Source organism: Musca vetustissima, unplaced genomic scaffold (assembly GCF_032173495.1).
Source record: "Musca vetustissima isolate MV318-11 ecotype Yass unplaced genomic scaffold, APGP_CSIRO_Mvet_v1 utg17971, whole genome shotgun sequence".
NCBI lineage: Eukaryota > Metazoa > Arthropoda > Insecta > Diptera > Muscidae > Musca > Musca vetustissima.
In genome coordinates this window covers 33763-57957 of record NW_026881554.1, presented here as the reverse complement: position 1 = coordinate 57957, position 24195 = coordinate 33763, and the positions used below count along the sequence as shown (strand labels likewise).

The window sequence follows — 24195 nt, the reverse complement described above, 5'->3', positions numbered from 1 at the left end:
ATTTTTTTAAGCCCTAGGTGTATTTTTGTTGTATTTTTGAAGAATATTTTTGCAAGTCCTGGACTTTTTAAAGAACATTTTTGCATTCCCTATAAAAATCGTCGATTATTTTAAGATTTTTTCTCTATACCTATTAGAAGCCTGGATTTTTTAATGAATATTTTGTCATGAACCAAAAGCCGTCCTGGATTTTTTAAGAATATTTTATAAAGGGACAAAACAAATATAATTTTTTAAACAACACTTGTTATTGTAATCAATCCATTTTAAAATTTATGCTGCTTTAAAATAATATTAAATATAAAAAATCATTATGAATAATGTTTTCATATCTCCCAAATCGCCATTAAACCGGCGGCATTACCAGTTGCCGCCATAAGCTGGCCGTCCGGCCGGTCGGTCGCCTGTCATTTGTTATAGATGACATATTTTTCTCATTTTAATATTCCTGTTTTATGCGAAAAAAATAATTTCGATTAAATTTTTATAGTTTGCGGGCATAAAACATATTTTTTTATTCGTAATTCCAATATTTGCTGGAATATAATTCATCAACATTTTATTTCCGTTATATTTTGGCCACAAACGTTATGCACTACCATTTTTGTGATATCATCCCTTTCACTCCCTGGTTCACTTTTCTCTCTTGGCCGTAATAATAAATGTCGCCTATATAATATTTGTATAGATGTGTATATGTGACTACCAGGATATTTGGTTATGCGATGATAGCAGCAGTGAACTTGGTTGCTTGGTGGTTAAGCAAATGTTCATTTACAGGGACAATGGCGGAGATGATGATGACGATGATGTTGCTGATGCCGCCGGTGGCCATGATTCACAGAATTATTTGTTACAGAGCACACCAGGAGCTCCCAAAAAATATATATCTTTACATACATTCCATGCCATGTAAATGTTGGTGTATTTATACGCTATTTTTACACTTCATAAAAAAATACTCCGGACCATTATCTCTTCCTGGACCTTTTTTCGGTTTTACATCAGGAAGGCAGCACAAAAAAATGTTATATGATTTGGTTTTGCTTTCTATATTTGTGTGTGTGTGTATTTGTCTGCCGAAAAAAAAACTTTCTTTACATATTTTTTCATTTCTTTCTCCTCCGCCTCTTCTTCTTTTTTAACTTTTGTATGCAATTTGTCACTAATGTCACACTTGGTTTTTTCTCTCCATCTTATCTTCTTTTACAGACGGAACTTTCACACAATCTGCAACAATTGTCAGAAAAGGCACGCTCCACAACAGAATTCATACAACGGCTAAAAGGAATGAGTGACAAAGTAACGGTAAGTTGAAATTTGTATTCCTTTTTATTACACACTTTTTTTAGTATATTTTTGAAAAAAAAATCCTCAAATTGTTGCTGGTGTTGTCATAAAAAATTCCGGAGTTTCTCAAAAGTCAAAGAAAATGAAAGCCCCCCTAGGCTAAAAAACCGGGCACCACATAAAAAGAACAGAATTTATGTTTCAGCGGCAGGCATGCATTGCCTTTCCCGACTCGTCTCCTTCCTCCTACTCTCTTCCAATGCAAATGGTGTACGATTGTAAAATTCTTTGCATTTGTTTTCTTGTTGTTTGCCCTCCCCGAGGCATAGCAATGAAAAACCAGAGTCATATAATTTTTTTATATTTTTTTCCACAGCGCTAAGCTTAAAATAATAAAGTTTTACAAAACTTAATATCTTAATTAAGTAAATGTTGACTGAGCGGATGAGAAGTTGGAAGATGTCGGCGAAAAAAGCATGGAGTGCAAAAAAAGGATTGTGTGTTGGGCATTGAAAATCCCATTATAAACCAGATGTAATTTTTCAAAAGTTATTTACATGGAGTTTTTTAAAGGGGACTTACTTTTTTTCGCAGTACTAGTGGAAGTGTTTGTAGAAAGGATGAGATCAACAATGAAGAAAACTGAATCAAAGCTTAAAAAAAAAATATTTTTAAAAAGATACGTCTTGAGATATACTCTAAAAAAATATTTAAAAAAATGCACGCCTAGCGATATGCTTTAAAATTTGTTTAAAACAAATTACGCTTTCAGGTATACCTTAAAAAATATTTTAAAAAATTCCCCCTCGTATGCTCTAAAGAATATTTTTAAAAAAATTACGTTTTGGGATATACCTTAAAAACGGGGACGACTATATAAGGGTATCATATAGTCGTCCCCGTCCGACTTCGGCTACATACAAGAGATGTTAATAGATAGAACAGACATAGAATCATTGGCGGGACCATTGAGATGGAATCGGGCGAAATTAAATCTGCTATCTAAATAGATATTTGAACCAATTGAAATGAAACCCCACTATTTACATAAAATCGGACGAAAAAATTTATAAGACCTATATCAAAATCTGAAGCGATTTCAACAACAAACGTTTCAACACATCATTTTTCCTTAATTGCATTCGCTATTCAACATTTCTCAATCGTAAAAACTATATATATACTATATATATATATATACTATATATATATACTATATATAAATCTGAACCAATTTTAAGAAAACTTCGCAGACATCAGTCTAGACCTAATTCAGTAGTCTGTGCAAAATGTTGTCTTAATCGGACAAATATTGAGAGTTTGGTGTATCATTCACAAAAAATCGGACGAAACTATATATGGGAGCTATATCTAAATGTGAACCGATTTTAAGAAAACTTCGCAGACATCAGTCTAGACCTAATTCAGTATTCTGCGCAAAATTTTGTCCCAATCGGACAAATATTGGGAGTTTGGTGTATCATTCACAAAAAATCGGACGAAACTATATATGGGAACTATATCTATATATAAACCGATTTTAACAAAAATTCGCAGACATCAGTCTGGACCTAATTCAGTACTCTGTGCAATAGTTTGTCCCAATCGGACAAATATTGTGAATTTGGTGCATCATTTACACAAAATCGGACGAAGCTATATATGGGAGCTATATTTAAATCTGAAACGATTTTCTCCAATTTCAATAGGGTTCGTCCTTGGGCCAAATAAGTGAACTGTGCCAAATTTCAACCAAATCAGATCATAAATGCGACCTGTACTTTGTTCACAAAAATACATGGACGGACGGGCACACTTAAATCGACTCAGAAAGTGATTCTATGCATATTATCAAAAGGAACCATGGGTCTATCTCGATTCTTTTTGTCTGTTACAAACATGTGCACAAAGACATAATACCCTGTACCACAGTGTGGTGAAGGGTATATAAATCCACGCCTTGAGATATGCTCTACAAAAATTTTACCATAAAAATACTTTTAGGAAAACCACGCCTTGAGATATGCCTTACAAAAATATTACCATAAAAATACTTTTAACAAAAACCACGCCTTGAGATATGCTCTACAAAAATATTACACATACATCGAAAAATATTACCAGAAAAATACTTTTAACAATACCACGCCTTCGGATATACATCGAAAAATATTTTTAAGAAAACCACGCCTTCGGATATACATCGAAAAATATTTTTAAGAAAACCACGCCTTCGGATATACATCGAAAAATATTTTTAAGAAAACCACGCCTTCGGATATACATCGAAAAATGTTTTTAAGAAAACGACGCCTTCGGATATACATCGAAAAACATTTTTAAGAAAACCACGATTTCGGATATACATCGAAAAATATTTTAAAAAATCCCAGCCTTATAAGAGACCCTCAAAAAATATTTTTATAAAAAATCCACGCCTTATTAGAGACCCTCAAAATATATTTTTATAAAAAATCCACGCCTTATTAGAGACCCTCAAAAAATATTTTTATAAAAAAATCTACGCCCTATAAGAGACCATCAAAAATATTTTTAAAAAATCCACGCCTTATTAGAGACCCTCAAAAAATATTTTTATAAAAAATCTACGCCCTATAAGAGACCATCAAAAATATTTTTAAAAAATCCACGCCTTATTAGAGACCCTCAAAAAATATTTTTATAAAAAATCTACGCCCTATAAGAGACCATCAAAAATATTTTTAAAAAATCCACGCCTTATATGAGGCCCTCAAAAAATATTTTTAAAAAAATCCTCTACATTTTTTAATACCTCCTTGTAATTTGTCCTGTACCTTTACTATGCAAAAAAAAACGCCGTGAAAAAACACAATTCAACAAATCCCAGAAATTAGTCAAAGAACGTTAAGTACGAACAACAACAACTACAAAATACACAGAAAACCAACAACATAAATTGTTTGTAAGAAATCTTAAAATCCCACTACATACATTTGTTGTTTGTAATTTCCTTTGGTGGATTTCACGCTGGCAGGCAGGCAGGCAGCTTGCCCGGTTGATTGGATCGTTGGGTCCAGACAAATTACACTTAATGTTTATGAACTTTTTATAGTTTAAATGAAGACAAAAAGGCCGGGCGTAGAGGGCGAGCTTTTTTTTACCTTCACACACAGGTAAAGAGCTTGGCAAAGCGAAAACAATCACAAAAAGGAAACCTGCTCGCCAAAGTGAAGTAAAGGCGTCTGGTTTATATTTCCTTGTAATTTTCTTAAGCTGCCTTTTTCCTCGCAGATTGTTTTTTTGTTTGCTCCAAGAGTTAGTGAGGATTTTTTTGTGTTTCATTTCTTAGTCCTTTCTTTGACTCTATGTGAAATTATGTTTAATTTGTTAAGAGAAGTTTTTTTCTGTGTTTTCTTCTCTCTTTGATATTATTCTTTGGGATTTTTCCATGAGTTCCTGCTATGTGGAAAAGATGCAATATTTTTTTAATTAAATTTAGAATTTAATTTTAATGGAATTTTTACTATTTTTTCTTGTTTTTCTATTTTAGGAATCCTGCATAGAATTCGAGAGACTAGTCACAGCCCAATGTGAAGCCCTCATCCAAGCCATACATGATCGTCGTGAATATTTATTAGAGGCCATACGCATGGATAAGGAGACAAAAATTAGAATATTAAAGGTAAGAAGTGAATTTACAGTTAAGAACAAAATTTTGTAATAAAATATTTATAATCTTATTTATTTTTGTATATTTGTTATTCAGGATCAACAATCAAATTGTACCGGCAAACTGCAACAGACCACTGGCCTTATTCAATTCTGTATTGAGGCCTTAAAAGAGACTGATAGTGCTGCATTTTTGCAGGTAAGATGATAAACACATTTTATTATTTATAAAAAAATATTCTGAAAAAAAAATCCACGCCTTGTGTGAGTCTTTGGCAAAAAATAATTAAAAAAATCCACGCCTTGTGTAAGTCTTTGGCAAAAAACAAATTTGAAAAAAATCCACACCTTGTGTGAATCTTTGGCAAAAAAAATTTAAAAAAAATCCACACCTTGTGTGAATCTTTGGCAAAAAAAATTTAAAAAAAATCCATGCCTTGTGTGAGTCTTTGGCAAAAAAAAATTAAAAAATATCCACGCTTTCTGTGAGACTTTGGCAAAAAATATTTTTAAAATATTCACGCCTTCTGTGAGACTTTGGCAAAAAATATTTTTAAAAAATCCACGCCTTCTGTGAGACTTTGACAAAAAATATTTTTAAAAAATCCACGCCTTCTGTGAGTTTTTGGCAAAAAATATTTTTAAAAAATCCACGCCTTGTATGAGTCTTTGAAAAAATATTTTTTAAAAAATCCAAGCCAAAATCCATTTTTAAATTCAATATATATATTTTTTTTAATTTCGAGATTCGATTTTTGAGGGTCTTTAAAAATCCTTTGATCGCACTTTATTTAATTTACCAATTATTTTTTTTTTTATTTTTTCCAGGTTGGTTCAATGTTAATAAATCGTGTTGCCAACACCGACATGACTTGGCATCAGGAAGTAACAAATGCTGCCCCAAGAGTATCTCCCATTGTGGACTTGACACTGGATGATGCTGCCGTTTTAAGATCTATTGATAATTTGAATTTCATTCAAATGAAACGTAAGTCCTCAAAACTATTTTCTTAGATAATTTTAAAATATCTAATGCAGCAAAAAGTGAGAAAAGAAAAAAAACATACCTTCCCATAAACGTCTTACTAAAACATTCGCAGCTAAAAAATTTCCAAACTAATGGAACCCATAAAATATGCTTTAAAACTAATAACAAATGGGTTAACATAAATATCATCTTCAAACATTTGTCACTATCACTTGTTTCCGCTCTGTTGAGACAACCACAACAATGTCATAATTTGTGATAATTTTTCATAGTGTAACAATCTTTCCTTCAGACCACATTACATTTTCTAGCTGGGTAACAGCTGTTGCCTAGACCCAACAAATCACCTGACTTGGAAACATGAAATGAACATCACCACTTATATTGTAGCTGTCGAATGCTTCTCCCAAGGAAATTCGATACTTTTTTCCAATGCTTAACATTTGCCTGGTGCACATGGTTCGGCTGCGGCTGCTTAAAATCTAACCTTTCATAGAGCAACACTAACTTATGACTCATTCAAATTACCGAAAACATGGGAAATACATTTTTTATAACAAGGAAGAATATCGAATTCAGGAAATGGAAACCATTTCTAAAAAATTTAATATTAACAAAAATATAAAATTATTTGTATTACAATCCCAAAAATCAAATTTTATACGAATTATACACGAATTAACCATTTATCTCATATTTTGTATCTGTGTCTCTCTTTCAATTTCTTTCTCATACAAATTATTCATACATGCTGCTTTGCTTACTAAATTTAAAAAAAAATATATATATATATTGAAATCAATTGTATGCTAAAAAAAAAAACAAATTATAACGCTTGTGTATATGTGTGTATTATAATAGCTGCCAAAGATGGAGATGAACGTTTGCCTGCAGGTGAGATGCTTGATGAACACTATATCAGCAATACATCATCATTTACCACATCCATATTGTCCACAAATACCGTCATCAATGCCTCATTATTAGATACCAACACCAACAACACCACCACAACCAACAACACGAACAATATATTAGCCAACAACACCACCAATAATTCCACCATTACCAATCTGATGACGGCTATGGCAATCAGTGATTGCAATAAGACCTCAACATTACGTTCCACCAAATCCAATAAATCGTCATCATCATCATCCTCCTCAACAACACTGTCCCTGAAAATGAATGCCTTTAGAAAATTGATCAACTACGATGAAACGATATCATGTACGCATAGTAATAATAATTTGCCATTATTATCATCTACTTGTTGTATTCGTATGTATGATTTTTTTATTCTTATTTTTTAATTATTTAAAATTGATTTAATTTTTTTTACAATTATTTGATTTTTTTCAAAATTATTTCCATACTTTCTTTCCTTATTCATCAATTTCTTCTCTTCATTGTCATTTTGTCATCAACAAACACACACACATACATACCTATATACCACTCTGTCATCTCATCTTCTTCTTCATATTGGTTTTCGTTTCATTTTTTATTTTGTAACTAATTTTTATTACATACCTTTATTGCTCAAAAGGTTCTCCATGCCCATAAAAATTTAAAATTCATTGCGTAGATGGTCTATAGATAACTCATGAAAAAAATCAACAAAAATCCAAATTCTCAAATTTGTAAGACTTCTATTATATCTCATTTATTCTACCCTTTATCCTAAAATTATTATTCCATTGTTCCGATACTCCTTTAAAAAGAATCCACCCTAATGCTCAGATGGTCCTTGACAAATATTTATTTGAAAAAAAAAACCCCCGATGATAATTCAAAAATATTCTTTTAAAAATCCCTAAAATATACAATATTAAAATATTAAATTTTAAATGGGAAAATTCTTAAAATAATACCGATTGTTCTTGAATAATAAAATAATTCGTTCAAAAGTCCAGGACCTTGAAATGTGTATATAAAAATCCACGCTTCCTTTCATTTTTTCATGAAAAATTTCAAGAGGTCCTTATTTTTCTCATTAAAAAAATTCATGAGCCTCCCCAAAAATATTCTAAAAAATACAGTGGCCATTAACACTTTTTATATAAAATATATAAAGTGGCCCTTAAAACTATACTTTAAAAATCCAAGAGGATCATAAAAATAATATCTTAAGTATTCATGAGGTCCTCCAAAAAATTAAACACAATCTTGTAAGTATCCCGGAAGTGCCTTAAAGTATTCGTTCAAAAATCTACACTTATAGGTCTTATAATCCTTGAATATCTATTTTTAAACAATTGGAAACAATGTTAATTTACGCCTACGAATCCTAATCCTAGAAAAATCCTACCTTATGAATCTGATAGGCCATAAATATATTTAAAAAAACCAATCCGATATCCGTTATAACCCTAAATTTTTTTGTCATTCTACGCATAAGGTTCCTTCCAAAAATTCAGTTCTTCCAAAAATTCAAAATCAAGGTTGTAATAGCTTCTATGGCTGTGATAGTCCCTCAAGCTTATGGATCTGATCTTTGCCCTGATCTTCGCTTATCGAACTGTTAGCTATTGATTTTTTTGAGAACCTCGCTTATCGAACTGGTAGCTATTGATTTTTTTAAGAAACTCGCTTATCGATCTGGTAGCTATTGGATTTTTTAAGAACCTCGCTTATCGATCTGGTAGCTATTGGATTTTTTTTTAATCCTCGCTTATAGATCTGATAGCTATTGAAATCTTTGTTTTTAATCCTCGCCCTTGGCTCTGATGGTACCTTAAACAATATTCTTTAAAAATCCACGCCCTTGGCTCTGATGGTACCTTAAAAAATATTCTTTAAAAATCCACGCCCTTGGCTCTGATGGTACCTTAAAAAATATTCTTTAAAAATCCACGCCCTTGGCTCTGATGGTACCTTAAAAATATTCTTTAAAAATCCAAACCCTTGGCTCTGATGGTACCTTAAAAATATTTTTTAAAAATCCAAGCCCTTGGCTCTGATGGTACCTTAAAAATTTTCTTTAAAAATCCACGCCCTTGGCTCTGATGGTACCTTAAAAAATATTCTTTAAAAATCCACGCCTAAGGTTATGATAGTACCTAAAAAAAATTCTTAAGAAAACCGTGCCTTTGGCTCTGATGGTACCTCAAAAAATATTCTTAAGAAAACCGTGCCTTTGGCTCTGATGGTACCTAAAAAAATATTCTTTAAAAATCTACGCCTAAGGCTCTGATGGTACCTCAAAAAGTATTCTTTAAGAAATCCACGCATGAGGCTCTGATGGTACCTCAAAAAATATTCTTTAAAAATCTACGCCTAAGGCTCTGATGGTACCTCAAAAAGTATTCTTTAAGAAATCCACGCATGAGGCTCTGATGGTACACCAAAAAATATTCTTTAAAAATCCACGCCTTTGCCTCTGATACACCCTCAAAAAATATTATTAAAATATTTTAGAAACCACGCATTTGGCTCTGATAGTACCTCAACAATTATTCTTTAAAAATTCACGCCTTTGGCTCGGATAGTTCCTAAAAAAATATTCTTTAAAAAATCCACGCATGAGGCTCTGATGGTACCTCAAAAAATATTCTTTAAAAATCCATGCCCTTGACTCTGATGGTATACATGCCTTTGGATTTGATGGTAACTCAAAAAATACTTTCTAAAAATCCACGCCTAAGGCTCTGATAGCATCTCAAAAAATATTCTTTAAAAATCAACGGCTTTCACTCTGACCACCACGCCTTTGGCTCCGACAGTACTTCAACATATTCTTTAAAAATCCACGCCTTTGGATCTGAAGTATTTTACACAAAAATCACGTCCAAAGCTCTAATAGTTCCTCAAAAGGCCCAAGTATCTGATTGACCCTCAAAGGCTCCATGTTCAAATCCTTCAAACAATATTTTTAAAACAAATTTACGCTCAGAGATTTAATAGCCCTCAAAAATCATTTGATTCTTAACCTCGGTCACTCTTCAGTAGTGTTCATCCCAATACAGCTACTTTTGAGTAGAGAGCTTCTAAAACCAGCTATTCTACAATAGTGCCATTCTGAGGCCAACCTTTAACCATAGGGGTTATCCAAATTCTAAAGTACAGACCTTTCTACAGTAATGACATTCAAAGGCCTCTTGTTCTACAATCGAATGGTGAGGTCATATAGGCAGCTTGTCTACAGTTAAACTATTTAAAGGTCAGCTATTTTACAATAGAGGCATTCTAAGACCACCTACTCTACTACGACGTACTTCTAAGTCCAGTTGGCACACATTAAAGGGCTCTAAGGGCTGTTTATTTTAAACTTCTGACCTTCTCGGACCATCTACCCCACATTCCTAGCCTTCTCATGCCATCTACCCCACATTTCACTCATTCATATTTCTTTCCTCTCTACCTCCTCATCTCTTCCCTTTATTTAAATTACTCGCAATTATTTATGTCTTATATTTATGACATTTACACCTAATAACTAATTTGAAGGAGGTCCACCACAAAAAATAAAACCAAGTGCCAAAGAAAAAAATTACCCCAAAAATGGCTGACATTGCGATACCTTTCCGGTTTTCTACACTACCTTCCGTATATACTTTGTCTCTCCAACTCCCCATTTCTTTATTGGTAAAGTAATATTTTATGTTACAATTATGTCCTGTAGGCCAATGTTTTCTTTTCTGCTGGTGGCCATTGGTAAACTTGAGTTTCTTATAATTTCCGGAATCTTAAGTTTCCTTTCGGTTTTTGTTTCTGTTTACATTTTCTTTTGTTTATCAGAGAGAAAAACAAACATCCTTTTTCCACCCAAAAAAAATTGTATTATAATTTATTGTTTATTATAGCCTTAAGTCATAATAATTAAAAGTAAGAAATCATGGTAGTCGTTCTATTAGCTCTACTACACTCAGGCTTTAGCTCTATCTCTCTCACACACACACTTGTCCCCTTGCTATCCTTTACACTCTCTCTCACACTCTTACACACACACACACTCATGTACTTCTTACTATCCTTAACACACGTACTATACTCCAGTACTCTCTCTATCGCCCCTTCCTCTCCCTTTACCTATTCCTTTGTAACACTTAACATCTTTTTCCTTCTTCGTCCTTCCTTTCATATCAATTTTACTTTTTAAGCCAAACAGTAATTTGCATTTATGCTAACAATGTTGTTGTTGTTATTTTTTTTTTCTTTTTTTAATACTGTAATGTATTCCTGTGGTCTGCAGCTCCTCAACCACCTGCAATTATACCCGAAGATTGTTCGGCGGAAAATAATTCCGTTACTGTGGCGTGGCAGGCACCAAATCATTCCTTTGTTGAGGGCTATGTCTTGGAATTGGACGATGGCAGTGGTGGAGAATTTAGGGTAAGTACACTCTATGGACTCTGGGTGGGGCAGTGACCTCCCTCACTACTCCTCCCTTCATTATTGGTTTATTCACACTTCTTGTACTTTAAGAAATTGTTTTCTCCGAATATTTTTTTACTGCTATTCTAATTTATTGTTAAATTCTAATGTAGTCTAGGCTGTTTTTTTTTTTTTTTGTTCTAATGCCTTTTTTCTCATTTTGTTGTTGTTTTTGTTTTCATTTTTCCAGGAAGTTTATTGCGGCAAAGAGACCATTTGCACCGTTGATGGCCTACACTTTAACTCCATGTACAATGCCCGTGTCAAGGCTTTCAATAGTGCCGGCGAAGGTGAATACTCAGAACTTATTGGCTTACAAACGGCTGAAGGTAAGTGTAAAGTGTTTTTGTTGTTGTTAGAATATACGAAGTTTTTTTCTGGGATCTCTGGTTACCTGTATACGCTTGACATCAGTTCAAAGTTCAAAGCTCTTTGGTAGTGTTGCTATTTGACGCACCATAAAATAACTTGGACAGTTTTTCATTGCAATTTTTTCAATTAAGCCTATCACAAAGGTGGTTGAAGGAAGAACAGTGGGACAAAAAAAAAAAACAACACCAATGTTGCAACTCTTAACTAAATTACTTGACTTTGGAGACCAGAAACGCTGGCTACTATACATCAGAACTAGTTACACTACATTATATTTCACCAAGTCCGCTTATTCCACGTCAGAGGTCTCATAAGACTTGCTACTCTCCAATAGAGGTAGCTAATCTACATCCCTAAGTCCAGTTACTCTACAGTAGAGGTCTTATAATACTAACTACTGCAAGTAGATGTCTCTGAAGTTAGCTATGTCAGATACATCTAAAGTCAATATATTCTACAATAGAGGTCAATAAGGACAGCAACATTACATCAATCGCCTCTACAAACAATAATTCTACTCTAAAGAGGCCTCTAAGAACAACTAATAAGCTACACTTACTTTAAAGCAGGGACCTCTAAGGCCAGCTACTCTACACTAGAGGACTCGAATACCAACTACTCCCCAGGAGAGTCTTATCTTATCTACAATAGTGACCTTTTAAGGTCAAGCAGATGCCTCTAAAGGCAACTACTCTACAGCACGAGTTTCTAAAGCCAGCTATTCTTCGAATGAACTACGTTAGAAGCCTTTTAAGACAGTTACTCTACAGTAGAGGCCTCTTTAGGCAGCTACTTTACATCAGGTCCTCCAAAGCTACTGTGCAATAGAGGTCGCTAAACTCAAAAAAATTACAGTTGAGGTCTCGAAGACCAGCTATACTATAGTAGAGGCTTTCAAGACCATTCTATTTACATTATTGGTTTTGTAAGGTTTGATACTTCGTACCAGATGCCTCTCAAGGCAATTACACTGCAGTACTGGTTTTCAAAGCCGGCTAATCTGTCATAGAGGCTGCTAAATGTAGCTAATGTATGGTAAAGACACATAAAACTAGCTAATTCTTATCTTAGACCTCTAAGAAAAAAAAACTACGTTAGAAACCTTCTAGGACAGAGGGCTTTTAAGGTAGCTACTACAGTAGAGCTCGAAGACCAATTTAAGAGCAGCTTATCTACGGTAGTGACCATCTACTGTCAGTCATAGCAGATGCTTTCAAAGTCAACTAGTCTACAGAATGGGTTTCTAAAGTCCGCTACTCTGCAATAGAGGCCGTTAATATAAAGGATATACACATAAGGTCAGCTATTTCTTCCATGGACTTCTAATAATCTTCGGCAGAAGTTTTTCTGGATAGCTATTCTACAGTAGAAGTCGCTGAAGCCAGGTTCTTCACCACAGAGCTCTCTAAGGCTAGCTTCGGTAAAATTGAGGTCTCCTTAGTTGCGTACTGCACAGTATAATTCTCTAAGGCCAGCTACTGCACAGTAGATGTCCTAGGAACAGTAATCTGCAGTAGGGGTCTCTCAAGGCATCTACTCTATAGTGTATACCTATAATGCCTGTCAATATATATTAGAATCTCTAAAGTAAACCATCGTACGCCTCTATGGTAAGCTAATCTACATGGGAGATCGTTTACACGACAGAGGGATCTACGATCCGAAATGACCCGAGTCTTACTAGGCCAACATCTGTCACTTCAGCCTATTTTGTAAATGCAATAAGGCTGCTACCACAACACAGAAGGCCTATAAGGCTACGTCGAAGCTAATCTAGTCCATATCAGAGGATTCTATTACATCAGCGGTTTCTAAAAGTTGCTGCTCTACAGTAGGTTTCTAATTCTACAGTGGAGACCTCCGAGACAGACTAAAATGTCCCTTTTCTTAGTTCAAAACTAATTTCCCCTTTAAAAAATATATTCCGTCCCACTGTCTTAGCCTCTTTTGTAATTCCTCGAATTACTTTAACTAAAATCCAATGTAAGTCTACCTATTTTTCCTATTAACTAAGAAATATAAAACCCACCATTGTGTTGTGTATGATGGGCTTAGTTATTTCAACCGTTAAATGTCTGTTAATCTGGCATTTATAGCAAAAAAGAGTATTTCATAGTAAAAATGCCAGTCGCCAGCCAAGCGAAGCGAACAACTCGTAAGTCCAACAACCGAACCATCAACCAAGGACATATTGTTATGCCAGCTATCCTTATGGAATATCCTGAAGTTACAACAAATGTCGTCTGTGGTAATTGTTAAGTTTTTTGCTCTTGTCCTTCTTCGGCTATCCTTCTTTGCATATACGCATACACTAAGAAAGTAATTTTCAAAGTAAAATGTTTAACTTCCTTGTTAAGTTTCTACGTTCCTTGGAAAAATACAGGATAGCTCGTAGAAACGGGCTGTGTCAGCGTTGTGTTAATTCCACTCATGCGTAAGTGTCAGAGTTGTGTAAATTGTCTTTAACACACACCTCCCACCTATCCAAAAGGCTTTTCCTTCCCCCATGTAATCTTGTTAGTTCTTACACTTTTGCCCAGCAACACCAAGGAGGAATAGTCCAATTTCTGTCGTTGTTGGTGTTAGGTTCGACTGTCTAGTGGTTTATATTGTCTGAGGCATTTTACAGTTTTCTTTTGCTTTCCGTCACTTTCAGTACGACCGAACAACCGACCAACACCACAACTTTGATTGATGTCTTCCGTTTTTATGGACTAAAAACTAAACCTAAAGTTTCTTACATCGAAGACGACCGAAGAAGTTTTGGACGTCTTTGGCCGGACAGCTAGCTACCGAGCTTGCAGCACAAAATTATCCTAATGAATCGTATTTTTAGTTGTGTTTATTTTATTAAACGCCTTTAATTCGGATTTAATTTGCAAAATTGCCTATAGCACTTTTGTTGAAAATTGCAGCAACACCAAGGATTTACTGTTCTGCTGCCTTACAATTAAACTGAGGGAGCCTAAGGATTTTAATTAAAGTGAAATTCTAAAGAACAAGAAAAAGAGGAGAATAATTGATTTTCGAGAGCGGATTCGAAATAGTTTCATTAGGTTAATGAGCAGGAGGGAAAGGGGTGAGGAATTGGTATTAAGAAGATTAACTTTTAGGGAAATGTATTTACCTATAAAATTTTCGTAAATTTTTATGGAATACCTGAATTATAAATTTTTGTGAACTTCGAATGTAGTCTTAGGAGGCTTACTTTTATTTAGTAGAGGTCTCAAAAAGCAATCTAATCCACGGTAGCTATTATAAATACTCCATAGAAGAGCTTTCTTTTGAAGAATTGTTAAGGTCAGCATATCTAAAACCTATTCCTTTAAGTCCAGAACATTTGAAGGGTTGCTGAACTTTAGCAAATGCTTCTAAGACCATGCATTTTAAAGCAAACCCTCTAAATGCCAGTTAATTGCTACTCTACAAAAGAGACTTCTGAGATCAGTTACTCTACATTAGTCATCTCTAAGGGGAGTTACGAAACATCAGAGGTCTCTAATACCAGATATTCCACTCCAGGGACTTTATAGCAATATGACCAGTTACTGTACATTAGATACTTATTTGTCCAACTACTCCACTACAGAGCCTTCTAAGGTCAGCACATCTACGACATATGCCTCTAAGGCAAGAAATGGAACTTTCAGGTCATCATATCTACAACAGGGTCCTACATGATGTAGCAGTGACCTGTGAGCCCAGAGCATGGAACATCCAGGTCATCATATCATATACAACAGAGGCCTATATGACAGTGACTTGTGAACCCAGTTCTCTACAGCAGTGACCTCTAAGGTAGCTGGCCTCTATGTTCACCTTATCTACAGCAGAGGCCGTGGAGGACAGTTTCTCTCAGATAATTCGAATGCATGTTACTCTACTGAGGAGGTCTATATGGCCAACCATTCTACAGAAGTAACAAGAGACGCAGCTCTTGTCATCTGATCTGCAACAGATGATAGTAGTTACTCTGCAGAAGATACCTCTAATGTATAGTAGCTGGCCTCTGAGTTAAGCTACTTTACAGAAGAGGTCATAAAGACCAATTATTCTACATCAGATAAATCTAGTGCTTGCTACTCTAATGTGGTGTTCTATGTGACTAGCCATTCTACGACAGTGGTCAGCTACCTCACAGCATGGGCCTCTCAAGTCATTTGATCTACAACAGTGGACTATTTGACCAGTTAATTTATAGTAGTGATCCGAAAGCTTAGTTACTCTAAGGTACAACAGCTGACCTCTACATTCAACTATTCTACAGCAGAGACCGTTAAGGCCAGTTAAAACACATCAGAGAATTTTAATACTTGCTACTTTACTATGGAGGTCTATATGACCAGCCATTATAGTGGTGCAGTGGCGAGCTAATCCCATGTAAACTGATCGAAAACAACTCTAAGGTAGAGTAACTGGCCTCTAAGTTCAGCTACTCTACAGCAGAGGTCGTTGATGCCAGCTACTCTACATAAGGCAATTCTAATATTTGCTACTCTACTGTGAAGGTCAATATGGCAGCAGTTGCCAACTACCTCAAATCATCGATGTGATCTGCAACAGAAACCTATATGACCAGTTAGTGTATAGTAGTGTGCGGCAGATGTTCTCTAAGTTCAGCTACATTACAGCAGAGGCCGCTGAGGCTAGTTACTCTATCTGCATCAGATAATTCGAATGCTTGCTATTCTACTGTGGAGGTCTATATGGCCAGCCATTCTACAGAAGTGGCCAACTACCTCACCGTATAGACCTCTCAGGTCATTTATTCTACAAAAGTATCAGTAGAAGTGACCTGTAAGCCCGGCTACCCTAGAACAGAGGCCTGCTATTCTGAGGTCATATGCTCTGATTATCTACAAGAGAAACCACAAAAGCCAGATTTTAGAGACGTTCTGGTTTCCATTTGGCACACCTACTCTATTTCTGGGACCGCTGAGGCCCTTTGTAGTAAATTCCTGCAATCACATTCCCTACCCAAAAGCCACAGCTTATTGACATTCTCGTGTCCATTACGACAACTACTCTATTTCAGAGACCACCGAGTCCTGGAACTCCTGGAACTTCTCATTGTTTCCCCTTTCTGAGGCTAGATACTTTATATTGGTTAAACTAAGTCCAGCTAAGCCACTAATAGGGGCTTCATAAGGATAGCAACAATACAGCTATGACTCTACGTTTTTTGTAGTTAAAGGAATTCCAATATAGTACCCTCCTGCTATTCTCTAATGTCGTTCTAAGGCCAGTTATTCTGTGATCTGAGAGCTGTAGTAGCGGTAGACTAAACGATCTAAAGATAAAGGGCTTCTCTATAGAAGAGGTCTTATAGACCCCTAACAGATTTTCTAACATCTCATTACTGATGCTTTGCCGGATATTCTAAGGTTAACCAATTTGTAATGGATTGCGGAACTAAGTCGTATTGATATTCTGAGTCCAGTCGCTGTATAGTAGAGTACTGAGTTGTGAGTTGTCCTAGTTTAGTGAAATTCTGGTACCTCTTAGGACTGGTACTCTGGCATTCGGAGATCCGTTATATATTAATAGCCATTCTGAGGATATTTTGTTGACTTTAAAGTCCTACTAAATTGGGCTCCTTGAGCTTCACATTCTTCAATATTAGTATCCTTTTGGAGTGATATTTCTATTCTTACTCAAACATCGTTTCTACAAATCTCCACACACAATTCCGTGTTGCGGCTGAATAACAAATCTCCAATAACAATATAAATACACTATTTGTAACGATTGTTTGCAAAGGCTACAGCAACAACAAAAACAACATCACAATAAATAACCAAACCTCAGCAATAACATTTATAACAAACTCGATTGGATGGATGGTTGTTGGCTAACAAAGAAATCGAACAAAATAACTAAAAAAAAAGAAATTACGAAAATAAATAGCAAAGAATAACTCCTTGGAAGACAGACCGACCGACCTATCTCTAACTAACATTGTTAAAGTGAAGACTACTTAGTTGGGTATCTGGCATCCTTTCCGGAGGAGATAGTTATGTTTTGCAACAGCATTACCGCAACTAACTATTGTGGTGTAGACAAAACAACAGTCATTCAGTCAGAACAACAGCCACTACAACTACAAGACAATTTACACTGGCTCTCCTTCTAAGTGCTCGAAACTATTTGCCTTGGAATAATAGCAAAAAGAACCAATGCAAACCAACATTGCTGCCAATATTGGCTAACAACGGAAACGTGGAAACAATCTTTTACATTTTAACCAAGACACAGTCTCGTTTACGCACACAGCCACACCATCCATACATTGTTAATAGCCTGCACCACACACACACACAATGCCAAGGAAATGCAATCAAATTGAATTTCCTGGTTATTGACTGGTTGGTTGAATGGTTGGCCCTACAAAGCTTATTGTGTCCATGCAACTTGTGGCTTTTTTGCTCTTCGCCTCCTTCCTTCTCTTCCTCTTATTTCTCTATCGATATTTATATGCATCCATAACTATTGTGGTTTTGTTTATTTGTTTTAAGATTTGTTTGTTAGCATCTAATAACATTGTCCTTTTTTTTCTTCTTACAGTTGCCTGGTTTACCTTCGATCCTGTTCTCAGCGGTGGCCCCGGCTCCGGTCTAATCTTTAGCAATAATAATGCCACCGTCTCTGTCGAGGGCTGGGAGCATCGTGTTGCCTTAGGTTCCGTCGGATTCTCACGTGGCATTCACTATTGGGAATTTACCATTGACAATTATACAGCAGACACGGATCCGGCATTTGGCGTGGCACGCATCGATGTTAATCGCAATAAAATGTTGGGTAAGTAAACTTAAAAGGGATAATATTTATTTACATGGGATACGAGATTGTGTGTTTGATATGACGCAAAAAAGGGCATTGGATATTGATAAAGGATAATTGTTTGAAGAAGGATACAAAATAATAAACCCTTTTTTAAAAAAATTAAGACGATAACCTAAAGCTTCAGGCAAAGTCTAGTTTATTAATAAACAAAACTTCTAGAATGCCTCTAACTACAGAGCTGATGTCCTCACAGACCATAGTTACAAAGTAGTTGGTTTCCGATGTCACTTGTACAGGGAAGCTTGCTTAGGGACCTAAATGCAAAGGGTACTGTTAAAACAACTTCTTAAGCTTATCGATGTTTATGTTTCACCGAGGACAACTTATTGAGGAGAATAATAAACAAATGATTCCCGTCTTGGGTCTACTATCCTACGATCTGAGATGTTCTTAGTATTTGATTCCTGAAATGTAATTCTCTACAACAGATACCTCAAAGGACAGATATTAGTGAAGTTCTGGTGGCCATGGCGACGCATGCTCTATTTACGAAACCACTGAGGTCAGGAACTCCTTGCATTTGGCCTTTTTCCCCTCCTGAGGTTAGATACTCTCTCTTGGGTCAACAATTCTTCGATCAGATTTTCTACCACAAAAGCCAGAGATTGGTGGCATTCTGGTGTCCATTACGAGAGCTACTCTATTTCAAGAACCAGGGCCCCCTTTTTCCCTTTCCTGAGGCTATTGTTTAAATATAAGTCCAGTTAATGGGGGGCTTCCTTTGGTTAACAATTCTAAAGCTATGATTTCAAAAGCCTTTAACTAGAATTTAAAGTTTCTATAATATAATCACATCCAGAACTCAGCTATTCTATAGACTATAGTAGCGGTCTACGGAGGCTAAATAGTATCTCCTTAGGAAAGGTTTTATACACATTCAGAAACGATTGAATGTATGTTATTCAACTATGGAATAATTCAACTCATTAGTAAAGGGCTTCTGAGTTCAGATACTCTATAGTAAAGTAGAGATGTTACTAAGGGTCATGGTGACCTCCTTTTCCCATTTTTTGCATATTTGGGCTATGTTTTCTGTAATAGGGTTTCTGTGTTTATCTCACCTACAATTGATCTTAGACCAGTTCTTACTCATGACCCCACCATACTACATTTCTGATCAAATAACCAATCTCTGATACGGTGCTACATAATAGTAGAGATCTCGGAGACCATCTGATTTGTATTAGTAACTTCGATAGCAATGCTGATCAACATAGTGCTCTGGTGTGACTGTCACGTATCCATCATTTATTTTAGTTGATTCTCCCTCCCAACATCTGATATTTTATTTTGATATCTTATCTGTTCGGACGGTATATTCGCAACAGTCATTTATGCCAGCTATGGTAAAATTATGATGGGTGAGAATGCTAATCTGAGGACAGTTATTAGGGAAGAATGAAAGAATGACCACCTGAGGACCATTTTGAATAAAATATGCTCTCTGTTACTGCCTACGTAGGTTATTTGCTCTAGTAATACCCTGGTAGTATAAACAGTTTTCTTATATAGTGATGATATCTGAGAGGAGCTCATCTATAGTAACGACCCCGGAACAGACTATCACAGAATACCTGTAGCCTTCTGTGGTCTGCCACTCGTTAGAATAGTCATCTGTTACCTCTGAGGGTGGTCCACGGTAGTTCTCTTTTGATGCCATATGTTTTAATATTAGTGGTACTCGGCAGTACTTATCTTCTGAATTCAGTTACTATATAATCAAGGTAACTTAGGACAGAATCCCTGTTGTCAGCAAGGACAGTTTATTTGTAGTTGAGTACCAAATCACTAAAGCTACTTGGTCTTGTCTTCCGTGGTCTGCTACTCTTTAGAAGCACCATCTATTACCTCTGAAGGAAGCTACTCTGGCATTTTAGACCTCGGGGCATCTTAGGACTGGAACTCTGTTGTCAGCCTGACTAGTTAATCTATAGTTGTGCCGTTCTAGAATCAGATACCTATTCATTGTCTTCCTAAGGACAATTTATTTTTGTTAGTGGATACTGAGATTACTTTCAATTAAATATCTTGTATTTACCTTTGAAGCCAGACCGCTAAATATATTGTTGTAATCTTTGGATCAAACTATTCCATATTAATCACCTCCTGATGCCAACTCTGTTGAAGTAGTTAACTCTAAGGCTGAAACCCTTTGGTATCCTGAGGTCAACTACCCTTAAGACATGGCGTTTTGTTACATCTAAGCTCTATTGTCTGCAGTTGGCGATTAGTGTGGAGTATAAAGCTACAAATAGTAATCTATATAGGAATCCATCGATTTATCGACCTGACCTCAACGGCAATCAGAAGGCAACTACTAAAAGCTAGCTGGGTACTACTAGAAGTTAAATATCCTCAGAATCAAGTTATTTTCTTAACATGTCACCAATATAATTTTGGAGGTGGAGACTACAACGAGAGAGAATTCGGCCTTTATGGTCGCTCTCTCATATGCTGTAGTATCCTGAGGTCAGCTACTCTCTACAAGTGGGGTTTTGTTACATCTGAGGATATATACTGTCGAAAAACACCTGCAAATAAAAGGACCCTCGGTAACACCTCATTTTTTTATATTGCGTCTTCTTAAAAGAGTGTCCGTGTCATAGTCCATTGTCCTGATGTCTGCTGGTTAAATCTGAAGTCAGAGACCTTAAAATCCAGATGATTCATATTATTAAATATATATTTTTCTGAACTTTGTAAGACACTATGACCTTTTGAAGACGTTTACCATCCAGTTGAAACTATTGAGGATATTTTGCCCCACTATGGGTAGTAGCTTTTTAATTAGAAAAAAACTCATAGTAACTGTGTATCAGGTCAGATATTTTAAAGTTTTGGATTCGGACTATTGCTGTAGTTGTGGCTTTAGGTAGCTTATAGTAATTATTAGTGGATTCAGATGCCAGATGTTCTTCCCTTGCTTTCTTTTACATATTACATACATCTCATACCACCTCTGATGGAGTGCTCTGAAAAGCTTCTGGCTACCTGATCTTTGAGATCTATAGTAGTAGTTAATTCTAAGGCCAGTTACTGGATTTTAGTGATATAAATCGGCTATTACTTATTGAGATATAGATATCAGATATTTTATGAATTGATTGGTAGATCAATGAAGTAGGGTTTACCTAGATCATATTTGCTTAAAGAACTGGTTGAGCAGCTCTCAATTAGACCCTATCAAATACATTTCTTATAAAATAGACTTTTAGAATCTCATACCAAAATTCCTTAATTTTTTTGTTTTGGTTTTGGAAATGAGCAACACCCTGCTTTCTTTTAATATTTTCCTGCGAATAAAAAGTTGTTGATATGTCGTATAATTTCATACCGATGTTATTCTGCTGTTATTGTCTTGTTTTACTCCTCTTTTACTTTTGTGCAGCATTTGACACGTGTTAACGTTTTGCCTCTGCTGCTGTTTCATCTAACGCGAAGTTTTTAAATTAAAATTTCATAAGACACTGCAGTAGAAATTCTTCTAAAAAAACTAACTTTTGTTATTTCATTGTTGGTGATGTGTGTTGTGCGGGAGCGCTCCTCCTTCCTATGTTACTGACACTGACACTAAAAATCCAACAGCAACACCAAAATGCAATGAACAAAACTTTTCCTAGTCTGCTTAATGTTTCAAAAAGTTGTTGTTTGTCGGTTTGAAATTGTAACATTGTTAGCGGGAAGTTTTTGCAGATTTTCTGACTTATTTTATGGTCACAGAGGGAGATGTGTGAGGGAGAGGAAGAGAAGGATTGGGGAGGTATTTTAAGAAATATAAATCGAGGTCGATGAAAAGGAAAGATTGGGTCTTCAGAATAGTTTTATGTTCGAATTAAAATAATCGGATTTGAAGCCTAAAAGAAAATCTACGCTTTCGATTGTTCACGATTTTTAAAAAAATAGGTGCTTCTGATAGTCCTTGAAAATAATATGTTTTAAAAATCCTCGGTCCTGATAATCCATAAAAGGAATATGTTTCAAAATAATATATATATATATATATATATAATTTTATTCCATGGTTCTGAATGTCCAAATACCTTTAGAAGACTAGTGGATTTTTATATTTTGGATATTTCAAAAATATCAAAATTTAATTTTACCTTTCCAAACTAAAATGCCCACCTCTGACAAATTCTTTTACATTCCCAATTTTGTTGTTCAAAAAACAAAACTTCCCGTCAAACGAACACTCCACTTGTGAACGTGATGACTGACTTTTCGTTAAAAGCTTATGGTAGAAACAATCATGTATGCGTGCGTATATACTACAACCTCCTATGAATGTGTCAGTATTCCTTCTGAGTAGGTGCCATCCTCCATAGTGGTTGGTGGTGATGGCGGTACGTGTTTCGCGTATTTTACCACTCAACAACAAAAAATTAACTTTCAACTTTTATCCTTCCCGCGCTCTCGATGTGTAATACATTCGAATTGCATTTTCCGCGGCAGAGTGAAAACTTTAACATTTACTTAGGATTTATTATAGAGGGGAACATTTTCAAAAATAAAAACTTTCTTACACCAGTTTGCTTAATTCAAAAATTACATTTGTTGTAGTTTAGTGAGAATTTGAAAGGGCCGCGCTGTTATCCTAGTTTGCTGTGCGTGCAGATGATTTTGAAAGAATCATGAAGTTAGTTGCGATAACAGATAACTTTATTTTTATATGTCAGCTACAATGTGTAATAGAACTTGCAAAACTTTTCTAACTTTATCTCACTCAGTGATACCTGTAATTTTTGGATATGATTGCTGTAGGAAATTGTTTTATACATGGTGTTAGTATTTTCGTTTAGTTGGTTAATACACTTTGGTAAACTGTTTTATGTTGTAAAAATATTTAAAATAACATTTGCTGGGTAAGAAGGTAAGTGTCAGCATTTTTATAGTTACAAGTGAGTGTAATTTATACAATATTCTTTAAAAAATCCACACCATGTTTGGCTACTTGCAAAAATTATTCTTTAAAAAATCCACACCATGTTTGGCTACTTGAAAAAATATTCTTTAAAAAATCCACGCCTTGTTATGATCCTTAAAAAATATTTTGAAACCAGTGAGCGGAGCAGTATAGTTGGACGGGGCCGACCATGCGCTATCCTACACAACTACCACGGAACTCGGATGTTTATTCCGATTCCCTCCACGGTGGGTTGTGTTGTGATGTTCGCCTATATTCGACTAGAAAACACACAAAAAAAAGTTTTCGGTCCACTTCATCCCAAAATTAGTATCTGATAATCACCGAAAACTAAAGGCGTTGTCCTTGACCCACTCTGGAACTTCTTGGAACATTTCAAAGCGATCAGCGCAGTATTTCCGCCCTAATGATGTATTAAATAACATCTGATTACGTAAGCACCTGTAAATATTTACGTGTAACTCCCACATCCGGGTACATACGACAATATAATTGGTATCAATTTAAAGGCCAACCACTCCTCTTCGATATACTATCAACTTCTCGGATCTATGTCCTTCAGGAATAAATATATACGCCATAGGAGACAAATTTTGTCATATTTCACACAAAAGTCAGGTACCATTTGACCCGCTAAATATTGACCGATCTTTATGAAAACAGGCTCTGGTCTAACCCCCTTCTCCATGTAAAAATTCGAAATGTTTGGGCCATAACTGCGGCCTCAGGAGCGACCAGAAAAACCGACAAA

General features: G+C 35.5%; 1 protein-coding gene across 1 annotated transcript in view; it reads left to right on the top strand.

Moving 5' to 3' along the window:
* LOC133327474 (E3 ubiquitin-protein ligase TRIM9) overlaps window positions 1–24195 on the top strand; it is a 263863-nt gene that overhangs the window by 234547 nt on the left and 5121 nt on the right. Inside the window, exons 2-9 of the mRNA XM_061535992.1 lie at window positions 1213–1308; window positions 4823–4954; window positions 5039–5140; window positions 5770–5929; window positions 6791–6823; window positions 11124–11263; window positions 11496–11634; window positions 18242–18475. Of these exons, the coding sequence (XP_061391976.1) occupies window positions 1213–1308; window positions 4823–4954; window positions 5039–5140; window positions 5770–5929; window positions 6791–6823; window positions 11124–11263; window positions 11496–11634; window positions 18242–18475 (1036 nt within the window). The remainder of the gene's footprint in view (window positions 1–1212; window positions 1309–4822; window positions 4955–5038; window positions 5141–5769; window positions 5930–6790; window positions 6824–11123; window positions 11264–11495; window positions 11635–18241; window positions 18476–24195) is intronic.